Source organism: Bufo bufo, chromosome 7, assembly GCF_905171765.1.
Source record: "Bufo bufo chromosome 7, aBufBuf1.1, whole genome shotgun sequence".
NCBI classification, from domain to species: Eukaryota; Metazoa; Chordata; class Amphibia; order Anura; family Bufonidae; genus Bufo; species Bufo bufo.
The window spans coordinates 162,840,768-162,868,583 of record NC_053395.1 but is presented as its reverse complement, the minus strand read 5'-3'; the positions used below and the strand labels follow the sequence as shown (position 1 = coordinate 162,868,583).

The 27,816-nt window shown below is 41.1% G+C and overlaps 1 protein-coding gene across 1 annotated transcript; it reads left to right on the top strand.

Moving 5' to 3' along the window:
- The first annotated feature begins 1,033 nt into the window (after positions 1-1,033).
- MREG (melanoregulin) lies at positions 1,034-27,816 on the top strand. The gene is made up of 6 exons (XM_040441333.1): positions 1,034-1,169; positions 1,284-1,380; positions 10,964-11,117; positions 22,639-22,729; positions 26,308-26,471; positions 26,565-27,816. Exons 2-6 carry the CDS (start codon positions 1,292-1,294, stop codon positions 26,664-26,666), a joined length of 600 nt encoding a protein of 199 aa, XP_040297267.1. The 5' UTR covers positions 1,034-1,169; positions 1,284-1,291; the 3' UTR covers positions 26,667-27,816.

Here is a 27,816-nt window from a genome sequence, read left to right as displayed (position 1 = left end):
TTCTGTAGATTGTATTATTTTCCCTTATAACATGGTTATAAGGGAAAATAATAGCATTCTGAATACAGAATGCATAGTAAAATAGCGCTGGAGGGGTTAAAAATAAATAAAAAAATATTTAACTCACCTTAATCCACTTGATCACGGAGTCGGCATCTCCTTCTGTCTTCATCTTAGCTGTGTGAAGCAATAGGACCTGTGGTGACGTCACTCCGGTCATCACATGATCCATCACATGATCCTTTACCATGGTGATGGATCATGTGATGACCGGAGTGACGTCACCACAGGTCCTGTTGCTCCATACAGCTAAGATGAAGACAGAAGGAGATGCCGGCTCCGCGATCAAGTGGATTAAGGTGAGTTAAATTATTATTATTATTTTTTTAACCCCTCCAGCGCTATTTTACTATGCATTCTGTATTCAGAATGCTATTATTTTCCCTTATAACCATGTTATAAGGGAAAATAATAATGATCGGGTCTCCATCCCGATCGTCTCCTAGCAACCGTGCGTGAAAATCGCACCGCATCCGCACTTGCTTGCGGATGCTTGCGATTTTCACGCAACCCCATTCACTTCTATGGGGCCTGCGTTGCGTGAAAAACGCAGAATATATAGCATGCTGCAATTTTCACGCAACGCACGAGTGATGCGTGAAAATCACCGCTCATGTGAACAGCCCCATAGAAATGAATGGGTCGGGATTCAGTGCGGGTGCAATGCGTTCAACTCACGCATCGCATCCGCGCGGAATACTCGCCCGTGTGAAAGGGGCCTAAAGCTACCTGCTCACAGGTACAGGCTGTCATGCAGAAATTCCTGCAGAAATTAGGCGCTTCTTTCGGCAACGCAGGGGCTATCAAAACATAAAAGACCCCTCTGTGTAAACCTGCCCTTACACAAGAAAATGTAATGCTATTTTTAACTCTCTTCTCTTATGCAAACTCAATTGCTAATTCCCAGTTAACACCTGACTAACCTGTTTGATTGCCTGCCTCCAAGTAGTTAGTGTTACAAAACCATATGAAAGAAGGCTTTGGGTCACTCTAGTTCCTACTTTGCTTGATCCTCCATGAGAATGTTAAGTCCCTGCAGAGGATGACGAATAATGTGGAGCCCTGGACGTTAACTGAGTATCTTTGCTTCTTATGTGTGTGATTTACCAGTATGTATCTGCACAGAAAGCTGTAGGATTAGTATACTGTGGTGGTACAAGGGGAAAGGAGGACAGGTAGGTAAGTGTTTCATTTCTGACTGCATGTCTCTTCTTATTCCACAGCAGAGCCCATGGGTATGAAGGACTGGTTGTGTGCCTTTTGTTGCCTTAGACTCGGATGTATTGATTACCCTAAACATGAGAAGCAGCCACTAGTAAAGTAAGTACAACGTATTTCTTTTATTTTTTAGTAGATACTTTATTATACGCACTTGCACTAGTAGCATACACCCTTTACTTGATTTATTGTATTCAGTGAGTTGTCTCCTGCAGAGACCTGCATGCTAGGAAGGCCTGAGGATAGTTTGAAATGTATTTTCTAATTTATTATAACTGCCAATGATCCCATGACAACTAATACAGACCCAACAGCAAAATTTTTTTTTTTTTTTACTAAATGTTAGGTTTATATGGGCAAGACCTGCTCAGTTCAAGACTTCAGACATTAGGCTCTGGTGACCTCACAGCCAGAAACCAACCACATTCAGCATATCCCCTTAATGACTGTTCCGATTTTCATTTTTTTTGTTTACTTTTCTTCCTTTCCGTCTTCCAAGAGCCATACATCTTGATAGTGTAGATGGTATAAATTTAGACTAGCCCCTTAGCTATGCACCAAATTAATCGCATTGGGGAGATTTTATCAAAACTGATGTAAAGTATAACTGGCTTGGTTGCCCATAGGTGCTCTGGAAAATGAAAGGTTGAATCTGATTGGTTGCTACGGGCAACTAAGCCAGTTTGCCTTTACACCAGTTTTGATAAATCTCCCCCATTGCCTCAGACTAGATGATAAATTAGGTGCATGACTAGACACTTTTGTTTAACTTTACACCATCTATTGGTTGGCTCAACTTTCCGACAGAATTTTGCAATATTGATGCAAAATGTTGAGTCTTAAGCCGTGTCCCCTTTCCCACTAAGCCAAGCGCCCTTGGCAAGTTATGCATGGTGGAGTTTTCCACAGCTAGATGTACCATCAGGTCTATGTCCCTCCTTCCCCTCCCAGCTCAAACATCACAGAGGAGGCAGCCTCATTAGTATTCACTTCAATGTAGTGAATACTAATGAAGTCATGTTGGGGAGAGGCCCTCTTCCAGCACATAGGGGCGGATTTATAATGCAAGTACAATTTGACACCATTTTTTGCACCAGTTTTTCATTGGTTCTTATGTATCTGTTTCTTCTATTCATTATGTGTTTCTATTTGTGTTGATAAATCAGTTAGTTACCATTCTTTTGCGATTGTTTTAACCTCTTGGATGCAGAATTTTTTTTTTTTCATTTTTGCTTTTTCATTTTTCTTCCTGGAGTCATATTTTTCATTCACTTATCCATATGAGGGCATGTTTTTTGTGGGACAAGTTGTAGTTTCTAATGCCACCATTTAATATGGCATACAATGTAATTGGAAGCGGGAAAAAAATTCCAAATGGGGTAGAATTAGAAAAAACGCAATTCCTTCACCATTTAATGGGTTTTGTCCCTACAGAGTTCCTTATGCAGAAAAACTGACTTGTGCCCTTCATTCTCTCAGTCAGTATGATTACATCACATGTATAATGTTTTTGTGCCCAAATAGTATAAAAATTAATTAAAATTTGAAAAAAAAATGTCACATCACCATATTACTATATTCTATAGAGAAGCATGGTAATATTGTAAAATATCGTAAAATATTGGTAAATGGTATGAAAAAAAAAATGGGAGGTACACACAGTTTGCCTGCATGGAGTGAAGTATCTGGCTGAAGCCCTGCCGGAAAAACCATAAGACACAGCATGATTGCTGACATAAAATCTACAGGGCAGGGTCCAGAAGAAAGAGCAGACCACCACCATGAGAGGAAAGGTCACTGATGTTCTGTCTACAAGGTGGAGCCTAACAATCCTTGCCACAATTCAGATGTAGACGTGATGTCATTCAGATAGTGAACCAACACAGTGGAGAATGATGGAGTGCAGGAAAATGGGGCATTGCAGATAAACAATCCCTATTAGATAGTGATAGTATAGGATGTTTCTTGTTAACTGATGCTGAAAATTGCAAAACTGGGACACCCCTTTAATGTGTCAGATGGTTATACCTAGTTTTGAGTGAAACAAAGCATCCAAAGTGGAATTTGATCCAAAGTTTAGGATAAATTAGATTTGCAACAGATACGAATTTCCTCGTGCTCGTGCAAATTTTTTCCATTCCATCCACCATGATGGCCACAATGAGAGATGACCTCTGTAGGGGCAGGAATATACAGAGAGCGTTTAAATTGCCCCACCCCTCTTCCCTCAGTGTTTTTCCTGCCCCTACGGGGTTAGCATGCAGAGAGAGTCCTCCCTGTGGGGAGGTGAAGATTAGCAGAAATTTACCTACATCATCCCCCGCTGCCCTCCCGCGGCAGGGGCTAAAGCTGGTCAGCGGGGGCAATGTGGATGCTTACTCCTGCTCATGCTGGGGCCTGCGCTTCTTCTATAGTGGTCTTCCTTCCACGCATGTAGGAAGCAGACAGCTGATGCCGGACCCACGTGGGACACGCGCGCGAGCTGTGTAATGCAACGCCTCTTTGACTCTATGGGCCGGCAGGTGGGGGGAGGTGGAGCCACGTGGCATCAGGAAGGTGCTCCTGTATGACATCAGACGCCAGGAGCAACTTGGAAATTGGCGCTCATGCGCCTCTTGGCATAGCATCTCCGCCACTATGTCAATATCTGAGGCTCCAGCATCCCGTCAGAAGGGCTCTGATTCTTCTACGGCTGCACCTCCCATGAGTTCCCCTATGGGGAGTATGTTTCTCCTTTTTTAATTTTAATGTTCTTCAAAAATCTGATATCTCTAAAGTGCGCAACTTGCGCCAGAGACTTCCTGATAACTATAAAAAGAAACTGTGCAAAGTCTGCATTTCTGATGACTTAAAGGAGGAGCAACCGTCTATCTTCTCTGAAATGAAGTCTTTTATCCAAGAGATTAAGTCTTCCCTAGCCTCCCTGACAACTACTAGTCAATCTATGCCGCCTACTAAGAAACCTAGACTATCCATTCAATCCTCCTCAGAGCCAGAGGACATTAATGAGGATAACTACCTCTAGATGGGTGTTTGAGGAAGACCTTCTCTCAGAAAGAGAAATTGTAGAGGATGATAAAAAATACTTTTTTTCTTCGGACGAAATGGAAGAGTTACTTAAAGCAGTAAGATCATCCATGGGTATAGAGGATAACCCTAAGCCTCGTAAGGTACAGGATGAGATGTTTGGGGGATTATGTACTAAAAGAACCAAAGTATTCCTCATTAATGAGAATATCAGGGATATGATCTGGACAAGTGGATAGAACCTGAGAAAAGGCTAGGGGTTCAGAAACCGATTACGATTTGATCAAGCTGAATGTAAAAAAGTTATGACATCCCCAAAATCAATATTCAAGTGGCAAAAGTAGTAAAAAAAAAGATGGCCTTACCATTTGAGGATTCTTCATAGTTAATTGATCTGATGGAACGCAAAGCAGACTCCCTTTTAAGGAAAACCAGGGAAGCGGCTATGTTTTGTGTCAAAACCAACATTGCAGCCACATCTGTTGCCACAGCAATGTATTTCTGGTTATCAGAATTAGATGATCATTTTAAGAACAAAACCCCCAGGGAAAACATCATAAATCCTATACCGCTATTAAAATCCGCAACAGCCTTCTTGGCGGATGCATCTGCTGAGTCTGTACGCTTTGCCGCTAAAGATGCGGCCTTTTCTAATGTGGCCAGGAGAGCTTTATGGATGAAAGCTTGGTCAGGGGACAAGGCTTCCAAGACCAAGCTGTTTTCTATTGCCTTCTCGGGCGAGTTAATTTTTGGTCCAGTTTTAGATAAGATACTGGAGAAAGCGGCCGACAAAAAGAAGGGAAGAGGAAGAGACAAAAAAGAGACCCTTTCAACAGTTCCCTTCACAATCTAAACCCTACAGAGGGAAGAGTAAGGCGGGCCGTTGGAGCTACCCAAACGGCGGAAGAGGTGGAGGATTCATCCTTAATCCCCAGAGTAAGCAAGGCAACAAATAATGACGCCATATCTGGACAACTTCGTAATAATTGGCAGCTCAAGAGAAAAAACCTGCTGGGCCACAGAAGAATTTTTAAGTACCCTTTCAAGTCTGGAATGGGTAATAAATTTAAAAAAATACACACTCACCCCATCTACAAAAATTCCTAGGCGTAGAGTTGGATTCTGTATCCCAGAGGACCTATCTACCCCAGGACAAAGTAAAGGCACTCAGAGCAGAGACAAGATAGGATGCTTTCAGAACACTCACAGGTGTTCCAGTCGGAAGTTAATGAGTCTGTTAGGGAACTTAACCTCCTGCATAAATTCAGTTCCATGGAGTCAGACCCACACAAGAGTCATGCAGGCATAGATCTTAAAAAAATGGAACAGTAAACAGTCATCCCTAGACAGGATAATACAGGTTCCCCTTGCAGTCAGAATAGACCTAGACTGGTGGAGAGAAGGAAAAAATCTGCTTCAGGGTATAGAATGGCTCAGGATCCCAGAGGTTCAGATATTAACCGACGCCAGCACTTCAGGTTGGGGTGCAAAGATAGGCAGCCAGTTTTTCCAGGGAGACTGGTCAGACAGCATGAAGGAAAGATCTTCAAATTACAGAGAACTATATGCAGTCCTTATGACTCTCACAAACGTTCAGGACCTATTAAAAAACAAACATCTGAAATTCCTTTCAGACAATATCACAACGGTGGCATACCTGAAACATCAGGGCGGCACAAGATCCAACCCACTGGCGGAAGTAGCAAGAAGATTTTTTTCCTGGGCAGAAGAGAACGTTCTCTCCTAAACGACGGTCCACCTAAAGGGGTCAGAAAACCTAGATGCTGACTTCTTAAGCAGAAGGACATTATATTGAGGAGAATGGATATTAAACCGAGAAATATTTCAGGAAATCGTCTCCAGGTGGGGACTACCAGAAATAGACCTGTTTGCCTCCAGGAAAAATGCTAAGGTCCGTCAAATTTGTTTGCTAGACCCGAAGGACAGACCATGGGCCGTGGATGCTCTGTCAATAAGATGGAACTGGGGCCTGGTCTACACATTTCCACTTTTTCTGCTAATTCCTCGCGTAATACAGAAAATACAGAAGGAAACAGCAACAGTAATTTTAGTAGCTCCTCACTGGCCGAAGAGAAGCTGGTTCTCAGTCTTGAGACAGTTGGCATTGGAAGAACCTTGGAGAATATCCTTCCGGGAAGACATCCTTTCTCAGGGCACAATAAGTCATCCAAATCCTCACATCTACAACCTAGCTGTCTGGATCCTGAGAGCGAATCACTCAGAAGACAAGGTCTTTCAGACACAGTAATTCTTACTCTTAAAGCAAGTAGGAAAAGAGTCACATCAGCCATTTATCTTAAAGTCTGGAAGAGATTCGGCAGCTGGCTAGGAGAAGAACATCCGGACACCTCTTTTCCTCCCACTAATAGAATACTATATTTTTTGCAAAATGGGTTAGAACTGGGCCTGAGGCCTAGCACCCTTAAGGTCCAAATATCGGCTTTGAGCACCTTTTACAATACAAGTCTTGCAGAAAAAGATGGATAGGGAGATTCATTAGAGCTGCCTCTAGACCAGGGATGCCCAACCTGCGGCCCTCCAGCTGTTGCAAAACTACAGCTCCCAGCATTCTCAGACAGTCTACAGCTTTCAGCCTACAGCAGGGAATGATGGAAGTTGTAGTTTTACAACAGCTGGAGGGCCGCAGGTTGAGCCTCCCTGCTCTAGACTAAGACCGACCTTGAGGTCTAGGATTCCTCAGTGGGATCTTAACACAGTATTAGAAGAGTTAACTAAACCCCCCTTTTTCCCTTTATCCAAAATCTCTATCAAACACCTATCCTTAACCCCTTAAGGACTCGGCCCTATTTCACCTTACGGACTTGGCCATTTTTTGGAAATCTGACCAGTGTCACTTTAAGTGCTGATAACTTTAAAAAGCTTTGACTTATCCAGGCCATTCTGAGACTGTTTTTTCGTCACATATCGTACTTCATGACACTGGTAAAATGAAGTAAAAATTATTTTTTTTATTTATAAAAAAAAAAACAAATTTACCAAAAATTTGTAAAAAATTTCAAATTTCCAAGTTTCAATTTCTCTAATTCTATAATACATAGTATTACCTCCAAAAATAGTTATTACTTTACATTCCGCATATGTCTACTTCATGTTTGGATCATTTTGGGAATGATATTTTATTTTTTGGGGATGTTACAAGGCTTAGTAGTTTAGAAGCAAATCTTGAAATTTTTCATAAATTTTCAAAAATCCAATTTTTAGGGACCAGTTCAGGTCTGAAGTCACTTTGCGAGGCTTACATAATAGGAACCACCCAAAAATGACCCCATTACATAAACTACCCCCCTCAAGGTATTCAAAACTGATTTTATAAACTTTGTTAACCCTTTAGGTGTTCCACAAGAATTAATTGAAAATAGAGATACAATTTCAAAATTTCACTTTTTTGGCAGATTTTCTATTTTAATAATTTTTTTTCCAGTTACAAAACAAGGGTTAACAGCCAAACCAAACTCAAACTTTATGGCCCTGATTCTGTAGTTTACAGAAACACCCCATATGTAGTCGTAAACTACTGTACGGGCACACGGCAGGGCGCAGAAGGAAAGGAATGCCATACGGTTTTTGGAAGGCAGATTTTACTGGACTGTTTTTTTTGACACCATGTCCTATTTGAAGCCCCATTGAGGCACCCCTAGAGTAGAAACTCCAAAAAGTGGCCCCATTTTAGAAACTACGGGATAGGGTGGCAGAATTGTTGGTACTAGTTTAGGGTACATATGATTTTTGGTTGCTCTATATTACACTTTTTGTGAGGCAAGATAACAAGAAATAGCTGTTTTGGCACCGTTTTTATTTTTTGTTATTTACAACATTCATCTGACAGGTTAGATCATGTGATATTTTTATAGACCAGGTTGTCACGGATGCGGCGATACCTAATATGTATACTTTTTTTTATTTATGTAAGTTTTACACAATGATTTCTTTTTTGAAGCAAAACATAAATCATGTTTTTGTGTTTCCATAGTCTGAGAGCCATAATTTTTTCAGTTTTTGGGCGATTACCTTGGGTAGGATATGATTTTTGCGGGATGAGATGAGGTTTTTTTTGGCACTATTTTGGGGTGCATGTGGCTTTTTGATCACTTGCTATTACATTTTTTGTGATGTAAGGTGACAAAAAATTGTTTATTTAGCACTGTTTTTATTTTTAATTTTTCATCTGAGGGGTTAGGTCATGTGATATTTTTATATAGCCGGTCGATACGGACGCGGCGATAGCTAATATGTATACTTTTTTCCCCCCCTATTTTTTACCAATTTTTTGGGGGGAAAACTTTTTTTTGTGGGACCCGATGGCACCGCCCGCCGCCGCCGCAACCGCAGGTAAAAGCCGCAAACCACAGGTCTGAATTGACCTGCGGTTTGCGGCGATCGCCAATACGGGGGGGTCACATGACCCCCCCCCCCCGCGCGGCGTTGTGACAGGATGCTCGCTGAATGATTTCAGTGGGCATCCTGTTCCTATTTACCCCCGCCGCGCCGCAATCTACTTTTAAACTTAGGACGTACCGGTACGTCCTGAGTCCTTAAGGACTCGGCAAACATGGCGTACCGGTACGTCCTAAGTCCTTTAAGGGGTTAAAAACTGCCTTTATGATAACATCTGGCCGAAGTGATGGCTAAGTGAAATTTAGGCCCTTTCCTGTAGAGAGCCATATCTTAGAAATTTTGAGGACCGAATAGTGTTAAGACTAGATCCAGGATTCCTCCCCAAGGTGGTATCAAATTTTCACAGTGACCAGGAGATTGTGTTACCATCAGTTACCAGCTCCCCAGACACGAGATCAAAGGGAAGATACAGCTCCTTGGTGTAAGGAACACTATCTTACAATATTTAGAAGCATCTAAGGATTTCAGGAAAGACGACAACCTTTTAGTTAAATTTGGAAGCAAAAACAAAGGAAGGATGCTTTACAAGACATCAATAGCTTGATGGATCAGATCCACCATTCAGTGCTGCTACTCTCTTCAGAACATACCCTGTCCAGGGGGTATAAAAGCTCATTCTACCAGGGCTACGGCCTCTTCTTGGGCAGAAAGAGCTGGTGTTTCATTGGACCAAATTTGAAAAGCTGCTACCTGGTCTTTTTGTAAAACACTATCACCTTAATCTTTCCGCCTCTGCAGATTTAGCTTTTGGCCAAAAAGTACTGCAGGCGGTTTCCCACCCTATTTGAATATCCGTTAGTTCTCATTGTGGCTGTCATGATGGATGGAATGGAAAACCGTAATAAGACTTACCGGTAATTCCGTTTCCTTGAATTCACCATGACGGCCCAGATATATTCCCTTCCTTGGTAATTTGTATAAGCACTAAAAGGGAGGAGGGGTGGGGGCAATTTAAACTCTCTCTGTATATTCCTGCGTCAAGGGTCATCTCTCATTGTGGCCGTCATGGTGGATTCAAGGAAACGGAATTACTGGTAAGTCTAATTAAGTTTTTTCCTAAAATGGCAGCTACATATTTTACAAATTGAAAGTAAGAAGCCTGGGAACGCAAGATCACCCATAATGGTGTAAAGAAAGCCAATCAGCAGATAGCCAGGCCCTGTGATGACACAGCTCTTTAAAATCCTGATCCTGGCCTCCACCATTTCATTGTGAACTGAGGAGAGATGTGACAAGCGCTAAGGACGATGTTGCTAAAAACCTTTAACTGTTGAATATTGGATAGGGAGAGTGTAGGGAGAGTTTTCACACACTTTAGGGAGACTGCAGGGACTGTAATCTGAAGCTGATGGAATCCATAGGAGACAGCAGAGTTTGCATCAATCCCTGTGTAGGGCACAGAGCTATCTAATTAAACAGTGTTCTTGGCTATATTTTGGCCTTTGTTAATGATTTATCCCTGTATTAGGTCTTTTTTTTTTTTTTTTAAGATATTTTGGCATACTTTTTATTTTATTTGGGAATTATTGGAGTCAAGTGCTATACATTTGTTGCTTAGGTGATTGCCATAAAATATTATGAAATTTTTTGAGAGCTGGTAAATTTGATTACTTGTGGATCAGAACTATATCAGTTGACTCATTGGCACTTTGGATGGGTCTAGCTCTCCAACTTGCTAAAATGACTATGTCTTGGGAGGCTAAAATGGATCCATTGGTCACAGGTCTGATAAAGGCTCATGCACACGGCCATTGCTGTTTTTGCCGTCTGAAAAATGTGGATCTGCAAAGCACGGAACCCGGCCATGTGTGTTCCGCACTTTGTGGAACGAAAGACCCTGCCCTCTATAAAACTGTCCTATCCTTGGACATGTTCTATTTTTTTTTTACTGTGAATGGGTCCACATCTGATCTGCAAAAAATGCGGATCAGATGCGGACAAAAACCACAGTCGTGTGCATGAGCCCTAACAGAGAGTTTGAGATCTTAATTATTTTGTATATACCTGGGTTATCTAAACCAAAGGTTGTTAGATGATTTTCACCTAGCCTGTGTTGGTTTTGGTGAGTACACCAATATCTGAGATTCTGACCTTATCCAGATTCACCTATGTGCAGAATTCATAGATTATATAGAAATAGTCTTCTTTGAAAAGGATAATGTTACCATTACTAATATGACATCCAAAGACACTAACAGTCTATACCTCTTTATTTTCTTAGCAATAACAACCATATCCAGAATTACTCTGTAACCAATGATGATGAGAGAAACCTGTGGAGCTCGCCTCATGACCTGTCTCACACAGAAGCAGTTGATGATAGGGTGCTGCATTCCTGGATTCAGACGAGACGCCAACTAGAAAAAGACTCAGAGGTAGGTAGAGAGCGTTGAAGAAGTATAAAGGCTGATGTATATTGGTTCATACCCTAGTCTTCTGCAAAAGCTGTAATATGGCTATATACTTTAGGGCACATTCACATGACCGTATGTGTTTTTTGGTCCACAAATTGCAGATCCACAAAACGCAGATACCGGCCAGAACGCACACGGCCAGCCCTATGATAGAAATGCCTATTCTACTCCATGTACAAGAATAGGACGTGCTCTGTCTTTTTTGTGGGGCCGTAGAACGGAAGGACAGATGTGGACAGCACACTGTGTGCTGTCTGCATCTTTTGCGGCCCCATTGAAATGAATGGGTCTGCATCCATTCCACAAAATTGCGGAACGGATGCAGACCCATAAATACAGTCTTGTGAATGTACCCTAAGGCTATGGTAACATTACGCATTGTGGTGCAGTACCAAACTGCAGAACCACGATAGGCAATATATGCAACTTTTACCTTGGTTATCAAGGTTTTTATTAGAGAGGTTGTCTCCTAAAAGACATGTATTAATTATTGAGAGGATTAGTGCTGAGCGAATCAGGTTAGGATTGCTGTATCCGAACCTGATTCATTTATAAACTTCACTAATATAGCCTCCGTCCTACCTTAAAATGTATGGGCTCCTGCGTCATGAACAAAGCCAAGTTTAGCTTTGGATTTTGACACTGTAATGTGAATAAACGAAGTTTCATGTCATAGAGGCAAGACAAAGCAAGTCTCTCGATAGTTGCTGCAAGTTCGCAAAACCTCCATGGAGCCCATACATTTTACAGTAAGCCTGGGGCTATATTGTTAACAAAGTTTTCTAATGAATCTGGTTCGGATACAGCAATCCAAACCTGTTTCACTCAACACTAGAGAGGATCACTGGAGGCCCCCCTACTGGGACTGCCTCTGCCTCTGCCTCTGATCACTAGAACAGGGTTCCCAAGCCTCCCATTTGAATGGAGCAGTGGTTACACGTGCTTTCCCACTCCCCTCTATATCATTGGGATGGACAGAGACACCCAAGTGCTGTACTTGGCAATTTCTGACAGCCCCATAGACATCACTACTGCTCCATTCAAACTCCCCCTTACAGAATTCATGCAGCAAGGGAGAATGCTAGGCTCAAGTGATTGATGGGGGTCCCATAGGCATCTCACATTTGTCACCTATCCTGTAGTTGGGTGGTAAATGTCATTCGTGGAACAAACCTTTTAAAGAGAATTGCATTTTGCCCCATTTACAGCAAAACAGACTGCAGTTTTTATCGATGTTTCCAAAATTCAAATTTGAAAGAAAAAACACTGAATATATTCACTGTTCTGAATCGCAACGGACAATGCATGACAAACCATGTCTAAACATTTCCATATAGCAGTGATGTCACTTTTGACAACAGTGATCACTGCAGCCAATCACTGGCCTCTTCAGTGCACTGCTGAAGCCAGTGATTTGCTGAAGCAGTCACATGTTCTCAATGTGACATCACTGCTGAAGCCAGAAAAGCTGAGTCTGGCAGGTAGAACCGGAGTGGAAACAGCGATGTCGCGAACAAGGAAAACGACTCTGACGTCCGCTCTTGTAGAGCAGACTTCCTTTTACTGTTACGGGATATCAAACACACTCCCAAATGCAGTGAACATAAAATCTGATTACATACACTCAGCCCGGCGGCTGAGCCCCCTGTGTCACAAAGCACGGGGCCCTGCGATGGTAGCCGGAAAACACTTGCGCAACTTGCCTACTGCCAGTAGAGTTAACTCTGCCTCGCCATACCTGTTATTACCCTGAAGATGAGGAACAATCGTGTGTGAGATACAGGCTAGCCTGCGGTGCAACACAGCAGCTTACAATCTTACCTGCCTATACAGTGATTTCCCCCTCCCTTTTCCCCAAAGCTGGTAATGTGGCACTTGCCTAATATATATCACTCCTGATAAACACGCTGGGGTAACTAGAGATTATGGTGAAGTCCTCTCTGTTCTCCGGAGCAAACAAAACTTTAACTGATAAATCTTTGTGATAAACAAACAGCAATACTTGGTAGCCTGCCACTCAGCAACACTAACTAACTAACTAACTACCGGCAGGTTTGGATCTCAGTCTCTAGTATTTAGGCGCCTATCTTATATTGAGGTGCGTGCACGCTCTGTCTTACCGACCCGGGTCTGCTCTGTCTCTGCTGATGATTCCGAACCGAACAAGCAGTCTTTCAAATGAACATGCCGTACCACAGAACGGGTAATCTGTTCCACAGCACTCCTGGCAGACGTCATCTGTTTCCTGGGCAGCAGTACTCCTCTTTCTGGATGAGATCCGGGTCCTGGACACAATCAGCTCCCCTGGGCTGTAGTTTTGGATGCCAAAGAACACTTCCAAACACTTGGATGGGGACAGATCCACACTGTCTGAGTTCCTCTCCTTACAAGATGGCAATTTCCTGTCTCTGCAACTTGAAAGCCCCTCCTCTCATGCATATTGTAATCTGTGAGTCTATTAGCTGTGTGGGGAAACAGCGGCCTCTTGTGGCCAAACATCAAAATAACAGTGTTCATGCAATAAGAGCTGTTTCACAATCTCAAACTACAAAAAGCAACATTTAACACAGTCTCCTGTGACTTTAGCAGGGTCTGCTTGTGCCGTGTCATGTATGGAAGGCTATCGGCCCAATACATTGAAGGGATACTAAGGTGCACAAATCAATGTGGTGCACATACAAAGCGCAACATTTCTAAAAACAGCAGCAACTCTCTTAGGGTAGGTTTACACAGAATTTTTTGTAGGAGGTTTTGAGGCAGATTTTCCTGCAAGTATTTCAATCAGAAGTGGATCCAGCAAATGGGAGAAGTGGAAGTCCTTTCTTTTATTTCTCCTTTCTAAATCTAATTCTGCCTTTGACCGAAAAAATCTGCAGGATAATCTGTCTCAAAAACTCCTCCAAAAACTCAGTGTGAACCTATCCTTAACCCATTAAAATCATGGTCTAGTGTGGAACTTAAAGGGGTTTTCAGGTTTTGTGATATTGATGACCTATCCTCCAGGATAGGTCATCAATATAAGATAAGCAGGGGTACCGAAAATTGGACCACCTCCAATTAACGATTTGATAAGGCCCCAACTCCTCTTTAATGCTTTATCTGTATGTCGTCAACGCTGTAGTGGCAGTGCGGTGTAATTACAGTTTTTTTTTGTCCCTTTTAAACTGCTAATCCATGGAGGTGACGGGAGTTGGAACCAGCTGACGTGATTATTGATCATCCTGAGGATAGGATGATCCACAAATACAGAAGAAAAACGGATGGAGACAGCACATCCTTGTGTTGGAATTTATTCCAGATGCTGCATCTGGAACAAATTCCAACACAAGGACGTGCTGTCTCCATCCATTTTTATTTCTGTATTTGTGAATCATCCGATTAATATAGGGAAGCTTACCACTTTACCTGGAGACTTGCGCCCATTACCCATCAACATAGGTGTGCTGTCCTCCTTTCTTTTTTATCCTGAGGCTAAGTCATCAATATCAGAAAACCAGACAACTCTTTTAAGGATGGGACAATTGTTTTAGTTTTTCTCTCTACACATTTCAAGTCATAATTTTTGTTTTGTTTTCAATCAACACAGTTGTATAAGGGCTTGTTACTTGTGGGAAGAGTTGTTCCTCAAAATATTTTATGATCAACATGTAGTATATGTGACAATACACCTTTATTCAGTGGATCAGTACGATCATAGCAATATAAAAAAAAAAAATCTGATTTTTCATGCAATTTTTCTGCATTCAAAGACCCATTCATGTAGCTGCATAAGAGCTTGGTATATGTGGAATGTGTGGCAGGCGCAGCACTATAAAGTGCCTTTTGCGCTCTGGCATTAGAAGAATTTGATATCTCTGACTTTTAGTCTAACCAGACTGTCTATTACTCTGTAATTCCTCTAGCTCTGTTCTATGGAAACAGTAGGTTTAAAGAGCACACTGAATGCTTCAAATAACAACTTCTTTATTAACTTCAACTTTTCTTCATATATGACACTGCCGCCTCCGCAGCAGATAGTCCATGTACATAACACGTGTTGAAAAGCTATCACAAAATGGCGGTATGCATAAGATGGTGGTTCAACTGTTCAATCTTGTCATTCAGCATAAAATGGTGGATATATTTCTCTCTTGAGTATCTGTACTTTAAGTTATTTAAGCACTTTATGATCTCTCTGAGAGGTATATCTGAGGTCTAACTAATAGTTCACTTGCAGTATGCAGTTAGCAGTGACTATTTACAGATTGGTTAAGAATGATCTGGTATGGTTGTATGCAATTTAGATTGCAATATGGAATCTGAATGCATGCAATTTGTAGCTTTAAATTTGTATTTGCAATTGAATTTGGTGGAACTGTAAGTAAACACACATAACTTGTTCAGTATACAGTTCTAATCACAATACTAACAATATGAACATTATATAACTGTTCTAAATACCTATTTTGGCCTCTTGTTCCCATAAAACACAGCTCTCAGTGGAGTGAATGTCTCTTCAGCTCCTGTCTCTGGTGAATAATGAGTCTAGCAGCTCCTGCTAGGGAAATTCCCAGACAGGCTGTGTGTGAGGCTGGCTGTGATTGGTGAAAACTCTTGCTATTTGAGAAGCTGGCTGTGATTGGTCTAGACTTCTGCCCAGCAACAACAGATTAGCACTATGCTTTCTGTTGTTTCTGCTGTGTCACTGAGCTTACCCTACATTACAAAATGAATCTTAAAGGTATATTATCTTTTTCCTGCTTCTGTGAACACAAAATATAACAGTTATATGACATCCAAAACATGATGTCACAGTAAATAACTCTGCTTTTGTCTTTAACACATAAACATAGGAACTGTGTTAAGACTATTGGCAGGTTTAGCTGTATACACATATAAGCTATACTAGCAACCTAGGACAGGTCTTGCTGGCCAGCTACAGAATGAGTGGTAGTTTTTATTGGTGCCATTTTAGGGTTCATATGACTTTTTTTTTTTTATTGTGTTTTTTCTGGAGATGGAATGAACAAAAAAGAGCAATTTTTGCATTCGGTTTTAATTTTCACATTGTTTTCACCACAGATGATTAAAAAAAAGTGATCATTTTATTGTATGGGTAATTACAAACGTGGGAATGCCAATTCTTTGCAGTTTTGTTTTTGTTATATTTTCATGTAAATAAATGTATTTGCAGGCACTTTTTTTTTTTTTTTGTAATAGGTAGGGAGATTCACTCACCTTCGCCTTCTCAGGGTAGGTGCTCTAATCCAAATTTGATACACCCCTAAAATGCTTGGTCTGATCTATATTAAAATATAGGATTGGCACTCATATATGGAAAAAACACTTTTTATTAATTGGTCAACTATTTAGTGGTCCAATATGTTGCTTCTGTCAAAAGAGTAGATTATAACATGGATAGAAAGAAAAAATATGTATAGGATGAATACTGACCACTGACAAATACAATATGAAAAAAATATACAGATAGGTAATAAAATGTATCAAAACACAATATGAATATTATCAATATAAAAGATAATGCAATAAAATGAGTCACTAGGTTTCAACGGTACTTGCGCTGCTGGTTTCCCGAAATGAAGTGGGTAATTCACAAATGCAAAGTGTTAATATAGTGGGACCACGCTGCTCCTTGTTCACACAAGGCGTTTTTCCAGGAATGCAGGTAATCACTTTCTCGGGCTCAAGACAGATAATGAATATTAAAAATAAAATAGGCAGGGACTGGTGATACTAGATCGTCTCTCCTGCATCTTCTGGTATGGACCAATGTTAGTCCTAGATGCTAGATATGGACTAGTATGCTGGAGAGACAATAGCACAATCAGTCTCCGCTTTCTTGGATGGTACTCCTCCCAATATATTGAACCTCATAAAATATTCCCATAAAATGTTCCTAGATATATTTTTTACTTTAGACAGGTCCTAATAGGCGTCTGTACATGGCAGACCTGGGGGCCTCTGCTAGCCCATCCCCTGACTGCCATAGCAACTCCTCAGTAGGGATAAGCGAATCGACCTCGGATGAAACATCCAAAGTTGACTCGCATAAAACTTTGTTCTAATACTATACGGAGCAGGAGCGTGACACTTCGCATAATAACTTCAGAAATTGATTTCTACTGTAAAAAAAAAAACATTTCCCGAACTCGGGTTCAGCTCCAAGTGGTACCTTGGAACCGAACCAGAGTTCGGGAATTGGGTTTTTATAGTACATATTCATTTTTGAAGTTATTGCGCGAAGTCTCGCGAGAGCATGGAGCATTATTAATCATGTTAAAGCTATGAGTCTCTGCTGTCCGGAACGGGGCTTGCCTCTCTTTCACGCAGCAGATTACCTACACGGCATCCGCTTGTGGGAAAGAGCCCTTAAGAGATTAAGAATTGTCACCCAAAAGTGGTGGCTCCGCTGCTCAGCCACAAAGCCTGAGCCTGCGCCATCAAACATTTACGGCATTGTGCGCTAAATACATACACAACATTTTCTTATGCTATATCTCCCCCCACATTCTTTTGTTGAGGATTTTGGTGGCTGGTTGTGGTGGGGTTGACGTTATGAACCATGTTATGCATTTTATTACCTTATTCATCAAAGATGATTAAAAAACATTCAACCAGGACTGTATGGATGGTCTCCTTCAACTGAAGGCTATATTTAACAATGCCATATACTGTAGTTCTAGGAAGTAGTCCCCACCTGCTCCAGTGACTCCTTTGTTTGCATCGTTGGGTTTTCTAACATTCTAATCCAATCTCTGCTGTTTTTCCCATATAAAATAATCACCTTCACATTACTGGTTTAAACTATGAACTATTTGGCTGTTCTCAGTCTATGTACGGCTTTCTGAGCTTCTGGAATTTGCTTAGTCCATAATCTTGACTGCACACACATCGCCTGTGGCACATATTATTGAAGCGCTGTTACATGTGGAAAAAAAGGAGAGTGCCCTTTTTTTTGTGCACAAATAAACAGACCGCTCTACAGGTGACATCATGACAACCCGTTCTCAAAATAAACCCCTGGTGAGGGAGTTCGCAGCCATCCACGGGTGAAATATAGCCTTACATGGCTGTCATTCAAATGAATCGCTATCCATGGGATACACGCACAGAGCAGGTCTGCCAAAAAGCTAAACCTCATTGGCTCTCTGCCAAGGCTCATGGATCTTCTAATAGGGCATACGGACAGGGGCTGTACTGAAAGTAGAGTCCCTTTTTTAAAGGGTTACTAATATGGTGCCCTAATTAGAGGTTGTCCATGTTTGGAAGAACATTATGGCTTTCTTCAAGAAAATAGTGCTGCACCTCAATAGAACAGCAGTAGTAGACATAACCTATTGACAGGTGTGGCATGGGTTTTGGAAGAAATAAGCCATGGGTTTTTAATAGGGATTAGCGAACCCAAACTGTAAAGTTTGTGTTCTTAGCAAAATTTTCGAGTTCGGGTACCCGAACCCAGACTTTTTCCCTGAAGTCCGGATTCAGGTTTGGTGTTCGCATGATTTTATTATTTTCCATTATAACATGGTTATATCAGAAAATAATAGCATTCTTAAGACAGAATGCAAAAGAATATGGCCATTTACGGGTTAAAAAGAAAAAAAAACAACTTCATCATCCACTTGATCGCGCTGCAGCAGTCTCTTCTATCTTCATTCAGCAGGACCTGCCGAAGGACCTGCGATGTGCTCGATGACGTCACCCCACTCATCACCATGGGCATATTCTTTTGCATTCTGTCTTAACCACTTCCCATCTGGGCCCTTTGCCCCCTTCCTGACCAGGCCAAATTTTGCAAAACTGACATATCTCACTTTATGTGGTAATAACTTTGGAACGCCTTTATTTATCCAAGTCATTCAGAGATTGTTTTCTCGTGACACATTGTACTTCATGATAGTCATAAATTTGAGTCAAAATATTTCACCTTTATTTATGAAAAATTCCCAAATTTACCCCAAAATTTGAAAAATTCGCAATTTTCTAAATTTCAATTTCTCTGCTTTTAAAACAGAAAGTGATACCTCATAAAATATTTATTATTTAACATTCCCCATATGTCTACTTTATGTTGGCATCATTTTGGAAATGTCATTTTATTTTTTTAGGACGTTAGAAGGCTTAGAAGTTTAGAAGGAATTCTTCAAATTTTTAAGAAAATTGCCAAAATCCACTTTATAAGGACCAGTTCAGGTCTGAAGTCACTTTGTGGGGCCTACATAGTGGATAACCCCATAAATGACCCCATTGTAGAAACTACACCCCTCAAGGTATTCAAAACCGATTTTACAAACTTTGTTAACCCTTTAGGTGTTCCACAAGAATTAAAGGAAAATGGAGATCAAATTTTTAAATTTCACTTTTTTGGCAGATTTTCCATTTTAATCAATTTTTTTCTTTAACACATCGATGGTTAACAGCCAAACAAAACTCAATATTTATTACCCAGATTCTGCGGTTTACAGAAACACCCCACATGTGGTCATAAACTGCTGTATGGGCACACGGCAGGGCGCAGAAGAAAAGGAACTCCACATGGTTTTTAGATGCCATGTCCCATTTGAAGCCCCCTGATGCACCCTTACAGTAGAAACTCCCAAGAAGTGACCCCATTTTGGAAACTAGGGGATAAGGTGCCAGTTTTATTAGTACTATTTTTGGGTACATATGATTTTTTGATCATTCATTATAACACTTTATGGGGCAAGGTGACCAAAAAATTGGTTGTTTTAGCACAGTTTCTATTTATTTATTTTTACAGCGTTCACCTGAGGGGTTCAGTCAAGTGACATTTTTATAGAGCAGATCGTTACGGACGTGGCGATACCTAATATGTATACTTTTTCTCATTTATTAAAGTTTTACACAATAATAGCATTTTTGAAACAAAAAAATTATGTTTTAATGTGTCCATGTTCTGAGAGCTATAGTTTTTTTATTTTTTGAGAGATTTTCTTATGTAGGGGCTCATTTTTTGCGGGATGAGGTGACGGTTTTATTGGTACTATTTTGTGGGACATACGCATTTTTGATCACTTGGTGTTGCACCTTTTGTGATGCAAGGTGACAAAAATTGCTTGTTTTGACACAGTTTTTTTTTTTGTTTTTTTTTTTACGATGTTCACCCGAGGGGTTAGGTCATCTGATATTTTTATAGAGCTGGTTTTTACGGACGCGGCAATACCTAATATGTATACTTTTTTTTTATTTGTTTCACTTTAACACAATAATAGCATTTTTGAAACCAAAAAAATGATGTTTTAGTGTCTCCATGTTCTAAGAGCTATAGTTTTTTTTATTTTTTAAGAGATTTTCTTATGTAGGGGCTCATTTTTTGCGGGATGAGGTGACGGTTTTATTGGTACTATTTTGTGGGACATACGCGTTTTTGATCACTTGGTGTTGCACCTTTTGTGATGCAAGGTGACAAAAATTGCTTGTTTTGACAGTTTTTTTTTTTTTGTTTTTTTTTTACGGTGTTCACCCGAGGGGTTAGGTCATGTGATACTTTTATAGAGCTGGTTTTTACGGATGCGGCGATACCTAATATGTCTATTTTATTTTTTCTATTTTGAATTTTTTTTTTTTATTCCTTACTTGGGAACTTTTTTTTTTTACATGTGAAACTTTATTTTATTTTATTTTTTCAACCCTTTATTTTTTTTATTTTTTTTTACACTTTTCGTCCCCCATAAGGTCATACAAGACCTCTGGGGGACATTTGCTTCACTTTTTCTTTTTTTTTTCACAGTTGATTTCTCCTGTAACTGGGGCTGACATAGTAGCCCCAGTTACAGAAGAAATGCACCCCTATAGAGGCTGTACAGCAGCAATCCTGCGCTGTACAGCCTCACAGCAGGGCTGATCGAGGTCTCTGAGAGACCTCACACAGCTCCTGCACTCTCCGGTCACGGCGGTCACATGACCGCCGGGCCGGAACAGGAAGCGCACAGCGCTTCCTTCTCGGCAGACACAGCGCTCGGTGAGCGCTGTGTCTGCAGCGATCGTGAAGGCAGGGACCCCTGGGAACTGTCCCTGCCTTGTCTTAGGGTTGCCCTGCTGTCACTGACAGCGGGCAACCCGATCAGCAGCTGCACGATTAGCGTGCAGCTGTTATTTCTGACAGGACGTTCTAAAACGTGCTGTCAGAAATAGACGTCCACCCATAGGACGTTTATATCCTATGGGCGGACGTGAGGCGGTTAAGAATGATATTATTTTCCGATATAACCATGTTATAATGGAAAATAATAAAGTGAAGTTCGTGTCCCCATCGACTTCAATGGGGTTCAGATTCGGGGTCAAGTTCGGGTCGTGCTCATCCCTAGTTTCTAATTCTGGGCAATGCCTTTTTTATATAGTGCTACTATGGGTCTGAACCAAATGGCAGAAAAAAATATGAAACGTGAAAGGATACAGAAAATATATCTACTTGCATTCCCATGTAATAACAATTCTGGAGCATCTATTCCTATAGTTCTATGTTGCACCATTACTTTATCATTCCTAGAAGTTTATGAATGAACTACTACCAGTTTGCAATGAAGGTCCAGATAAGTGTTTCCAGTTGGGGGGGTGTCCCTGCACAGTGTGACACTATCTGATCAGTGCTGCCAGTGTCGGACTTTGCCAGGACACCCCCTTAACTGGTCACAGCCATCTGGACCTGCAGTCTGCCGGCAATTCATTCATAACTTCCAGCAGCAATAGTAGAGAAATGGCACAACATAGAATCATAAGAATAGATACTTCACAATTCTCATTTCATTTTAATTCCCTTCTGGTTATGACTCCAAAAACTGTGTGTGAAACAAATATACTAAGGCTACTTTCACACTAGCGTTTTTTGCGGATCCGTCATGGATCTGCAAATACGCTTCCATTAATAATACATCTGCCTGCATCCGTCGTGAATGGATCCGGTTGTATTATGTCTTCTATAGCCATGACGAATCAGTCTTGAACGCCATTGAAAGTCAATGGGGGACGGATCCGTTTTCTATTGTGCCAGATTGTGTCCGAGAAAACTGATCCGTCCCCATTGACTTGCACTGTGTGCCGGGACAGATCTGTTTGGCTCCGCTTCCTCAGGATGACAGCAAAATGCTGCAGGCAGCGTTTTGGTGTCCACCTTCAGAGCGAAATGGAAACTGATCGGAGGCAAACTGATGCATTCAGAGCGGATCCTTTTCCATTCAGAATGCATTAGGGCCAAACGGTTCCTTTTTGGACCGCTTGTGAGAACCCTGAACGGATCTCACAAACGGAAAGCCAAAATGCTAGTGTGAAAGTAGCCTAACCCTGTTACCTCCAGAACAATGTTGAATTTGTGTTCTGATACAAATGTGTCAGTTTGTTAGGTGAAGACTTTCAACATGTCACAAGGTGGTAGAACAAATACAAGGACAAATGTTGGGTGTGTGCTTAAACTTTTGACAGCTTTACAACAAATCATTTTATATATCTTTTGGTCTCCACCTAGGAATGGCAAAAACTCAACTATGAAATTTACACCCTAAGGCAAGCAAGAAGAGAAGTGAGATCCAGGTGGAGAAGGATACTGGAGGACTTGGGTAAGTTAGAAACCATTTATTTTTTTTTATTCTTGAAAGGCCAACTATATGGTGCATTGGGAAAGTCTTCAGAACCTTTCAATTTATTATGTTGTGGCCTTGTGCTAAAATGAAAAAAAAAAAAAAATCTATCTGCACTCCAATACACCATAATGAGAGTAAAAACAGAATTTTATAATTTTTTTGAAATGTATTAAAAAGGAAAAACTATAATTTTGCATGGACATAAGTATTCAGACCCACTGCTATGACACTTGACAATTTTCTCTTTATCATTTTTGAGATGTTTCTACACCTTGATTGGAGACAACCTGTGGTAAATTCAGTTGATTAAACATGTTTTGGAAGACAGCCCTCTCTATATAAGTTCTCATGGCTGACAATGCATATCAAAGCATAAACCAAGCCGTGAGGGGAAAAGAACTGCCTGTAGAGCTCAGAGACAGGAATGTGTGGAGAAGGGTACAAAAAAATCTGCTGACATAGTTCTCAGGAGCACAGTGGCCTCCATAATTTTTTAATGGAACAAGTCTGGAATAACCAGGACTCTTCCTAGAGCTGGCCACCCCATCAAACTAAGTAATTGGGTGGGAAGGGCCTTGGTAAGATGGGTAACCGAGAACCCACTTGTCACTGTGACTATGCTCCAAAGATCCTGTGTGCAGATGGGAGAAATTTCCAGAAGGTCAACAACCACTGCAGCACTCCACCAATCTGGGGTTTATGGCAAAGCGCCCAGTAAAGAAGCTTTGCCTTACTAAAAGTGTGTAAAGTGTGAATGTACTTGAGTGGCCCAGCCAGAGCCCTGCCTTGAACCCAATCAAACATCTTTAGAGAGACCTGAAAATGGCAGCCACCTTTCAACCTGACAAAGCTGGAGAGAATGACAGAAAATCCCAAAATCCAGATGTGCAAACCTTGTGGCATCATACCCAAGAAGGCTTTAGGCTATAATCTCTGCCAGGTGCTTCAGCTAAGCAATGAGTAAAGGGTCTGAATACTTAAGTACTGTACTTATGTCAATGCAAGATTTTAGTCTTTGTTTTTAAATACATTAGCAAATATTTAGAACATTCTGTCCCTCCTGAACTCGTTTAGTGAGTTCACCATCACCACCTCTTCAGGCAGAGTTCCATACTCTCAGTTTCATTAAAAAAATCATTCCTAAGTCACCTTTTTTCTAAACTAAATAGCCCAAATTTTGATAATCTTTCTGGGTACTGAAGTCCACCCATCCACCCTCTCTGCAGCGATCAGTTGACCAGTATGTCCTTCTGCTATGACCCCAGTGATCAGCTATAATCTAAAAGACTTTTTGTAGTCAACCAATCTGGATAGTCTTTCTCTCTATATTAACACTTGCATTTCTTTAAATATATTTGAAAATTTGTTTTCTAATCTATTTAACCTCTTTGCATGTTTGATTTAAGAGCAAAATACATAAGACATAACATAAAGTTGCCATACTTAGCCCCACTGATGTCTTCTTTCCTGCTTCATCTACATACATTTTATGTTTTCCTACTCCATCCTCCTACTGGAGTGAGATTTCGACTTCTATTGCGACTTTCAAAAAAATTCTCAGTGATAAATCTGGAGTGAAACTCATTATCATAGCTAACCACACTCGCTTCCCCACCTATATTGCAAAACTGGAGTGAGGGGTGTAAAAATTCAAAAAGTCCCAACATTTTTACGCAAGTAAAAGAATTCTCGCGTAAAGGCATTATAAATCAGGGACCTGATGTATTGCTTGCATGCAAACTAGCACTAACACACAACTTCCAACCTAAAGAGTAAATAAACTTTTAATTAAGTTTTTTGTAAAATGTCCTAAATGCCCTAATAATACTTTTTCTTATACTTTAGTTATGGATTTTGAATTTTTAAAAGACTTACCTCCCTAAAGCGCACCTTTCCCTGCATGCTTTAAATGAGCTTTTCTGTACACCGCTGACTTTTCAGCGGTTTACGGAGTCTACACTGTGGATAGATCATCAGTATCTGATCAGCTGTTTGAGAAGGCATCAGAACTCACAGTAGTGCCACAGGCTTCTCCAGATTTGACCAATGGGCACAGGGCCTAGGCGCATCTCGGCCTCATTGAAGTGAATGGGGCTGAGCTGTGATGCCGAGCAAAGCCGCTATACAATGTACGGCACTGTGCTTGATGAACTCCGTGAAGGTCACAGCGCTACTGCGAGTGCCAGTCCCTTCTCAAATGGCTTTTTGATGGGGGTCAGGGGTCACTGATCAGTAAAAAATACTTGTAAAACCCCTTTAATGCTAAGCCCTACCTCCAGCCAACATGTAATCTTGCCTGCTTGCTGAAAATCACTTCCAAGCCAACATCAGATTGGCATGAATAGCTAATTACAATTCCTATAACTAGTGTTGAGCAAACTTGTGTTTTAAAGAGGACCTTTCACTAGAATAGAAAATCTAAACTAAGTATACAGACATGTAGAGCGGCGCCCGGTGATCTCCCTGCACTTACTATTATCCCCGGGCGCCGCTCCGTTCTCCCGCTATGCCCTCCGGTATCTTCGCTCACTAAGTTATAGTAGGCGGAGATTTCAGTCATTAAGTTATGGTAGGCGGAGTCTGCCCTTGTTCTGCTGTAGCGCTGGCCAATCACAGCGCAGAGCTCACAGCATGGGAGGTTCTTTTCTCCCAGGCTGTGAGCTCTGCGCTGCGATTGGCCAGCGCTACAGCAGCACAAGGGCAGACTCCACCTACCATAACTTAGTGACCGAAGATACCGGAGGGCATAGCAGGAGAACGGAGCGGCACCCAGGGATAACAGTAAGTGCAGGGAGATCCCCAGGCGCCGCTCTCCATGTCTGTATACTTAGTTTAGATTTTCTATTCTAGTGAAAGGTCCTCTTTAAGTTCGGCGTCTAAAGTTCGAGTTCAGTTTATCGAAGTATCCCGTTATGGATTCTAAATTCCGTTATGGTCCATGGTAGCGGAATCCATAATGGGATACTTCGATAACACGAACTTTAGACGCCAAACTTAAAACACAAGTTCGCTCAACACTACTTATAACCTTTCCTCCATCCCCTTGCACTGAATAATTCTCCTGTGACTTTCATTTTCTCTCACTACACCTGTTATATGATACTGAAGCAAAATGCCCTAAGGCTTTGCTCAAACATAGAGGATTTCATGCAGATTTTAAAGTCGATCTCAACATGACAAATTTAGGAAAAATAAGTGACAGATGGCCAGCTGTGGTTTGGAACATCTTCTGCATTACTGCGGTTTTAAGCAGACATGTCTGTGAGCAGACATGACATTAGGGTACATGTGCAGCATTATTTGTCACAGGTTTGCATATGTTTGCTGGTTCTCCAACAGAGACAAACCTGCCTAAGGCCTCCCACCTAACTTGTCAGCTGCCTCATGCATGCTGAAAAAGAGCACTACCTCCACCTGGTGGCAGAAATGGAACTAAAGTCACACATTTTTGTATTTGCAAATAAAGTGCATGTTATCTGTACATGGTATCCGAGTATTGGCAATTACTACCCAGGATTTCATATCCCCAACAACCATTCTGCTGTTTTATTCAGGTTTCCAAAAAGAAGCTGAATCTCTCTTGTCTGTTACGAAGCAAAGTACCATCAGTTGCCCTAAAAATATGAAGAAGGCAATGGAGCTCCTTCTGCGACTTGCAGATGATACAACAATCTTCCCAGCAGGGTGGGATCTGCCCGAAAGATACCTCTATATAATGGTAAACAAAAAAAGTTATAGGTCTACCAATGGCGATCTGAGAGGCGAGAAATAACACAGAAATAACAGTTTAACTCTCTCTTTCCTCATGTAGGACCGACTGATATGTCTTGATGCAGTGGAGGACTTCTTTAACATCGCTCACAGGAGGTATCCTAAAACGCATGAGGAAAAAGGATCTAAGATGATAAAGTGAGGCTCCTTTTGCATGACCTTCTAGCAGACCTCAGAGGAGCAAGAGGGGGGCTTTTTTGTTTCCAGGCTGAGGGATGCTCTTTTAATGGGTTTTGGCTGCAAGTGCTGATCTGAATCTAAGAAAACTTTCATTCTGCATCTTGCAAAGAAATGGGTCTCTATGTACCAAGGATGCCAAGTCCCCTTTCCTCTACTCAGTTCAGCAGATCTGATCCAACTATTTACCAACCAGAACTTCTCGCTGCTCCCACTGCTGGCAGACTTGTCGCTAAAACTCAAAGCTTCCATAGACTTGACGCTTCTTAGTCTTAACAACTTGCTGTTTTTGGAAAATATGTATTTTAAATATGTTTAAAAATGGTATTAATCAATCTGCTACATTGTAACAAGGTATACAATTAACTCTTGATCCCCTGATTGTACTTCCTGGCATCAGAACATTGCACAGGTAGAAATAGTTTGAACATGAACTATAAAACGCTAATAATATGTACTCCTTGTCTCTATATTATTTTAGAGGCACTAATATAGGCCATGTTTTATCCCACCTTCATTTTGTGGTTGGCTTCAAGAGCCATTTTGTGGGATGCTCCAGTATTAAAAGGCATGTGGCTTTCAGCAAGTGGCCCATAAAAAAAATGTCAATGAACCAAGAAACCCTGTAATGTTGACTATATGGTTATAGTCTTGGCCCATAAAGACACATTTAGCCACTGCCAGCAAACCTGACGTACATGGCTTATGAATAAGAGCGTGTTTGTCACTCCATCACACATCTCCAGGTTCTGGATGGTTGTCAGTGATCAGCCATTTTCAGCCCAAGATCCTATGGAAATCCATAAAAATAAATAAATAATAATTTGCTCTGATAATGGTAACACTGCGGAGATCACTGGCTACGTTTTAGGTTTACGCCCCACTTCAGACCAGACAGTCTTGAGGTGTGGTCATATGCTACAAATGGTCCTAGAAAATGCTATAGCCGTGAACAAGAACACATTTTTATTAAAGGGGTTGGCCACTTTCTGGTTACTGTTGACCAATGTGTTTGTGAGAGGATTATACGTCATTTACTAAAATGGCCTTTGTTGAAATTGTGCTCTTTTTCATAAGATATGCCCCCTAGTTTACAGGGTCTTTTGTGCTGTCCA

Bases quoted from the DNA above. Each gene is read 5' to 3' on its own strand.
- MREG (XM_040441333.1), top strand. From the start codon at position 1,292: ATGGGTATGAAGGACTGGTTGTGTGCCTTTTGTTGCCTTAGACTCGGA. The intron at 1,381-10,963 runs GTAAGTACAACG...TTATTTTCTTAG, and splicing joins GAGAAGCAGCCACTAGTAAA to CAATAACAACCATATCCAGA. The intron at 22,730-26,307 runs GTAAGTTAGAAA...TGTTTTATTCAG, and splicing joins AAGGATACTGGAGGACTTGG to GTTTCCAAAAAGAAGCTGAA.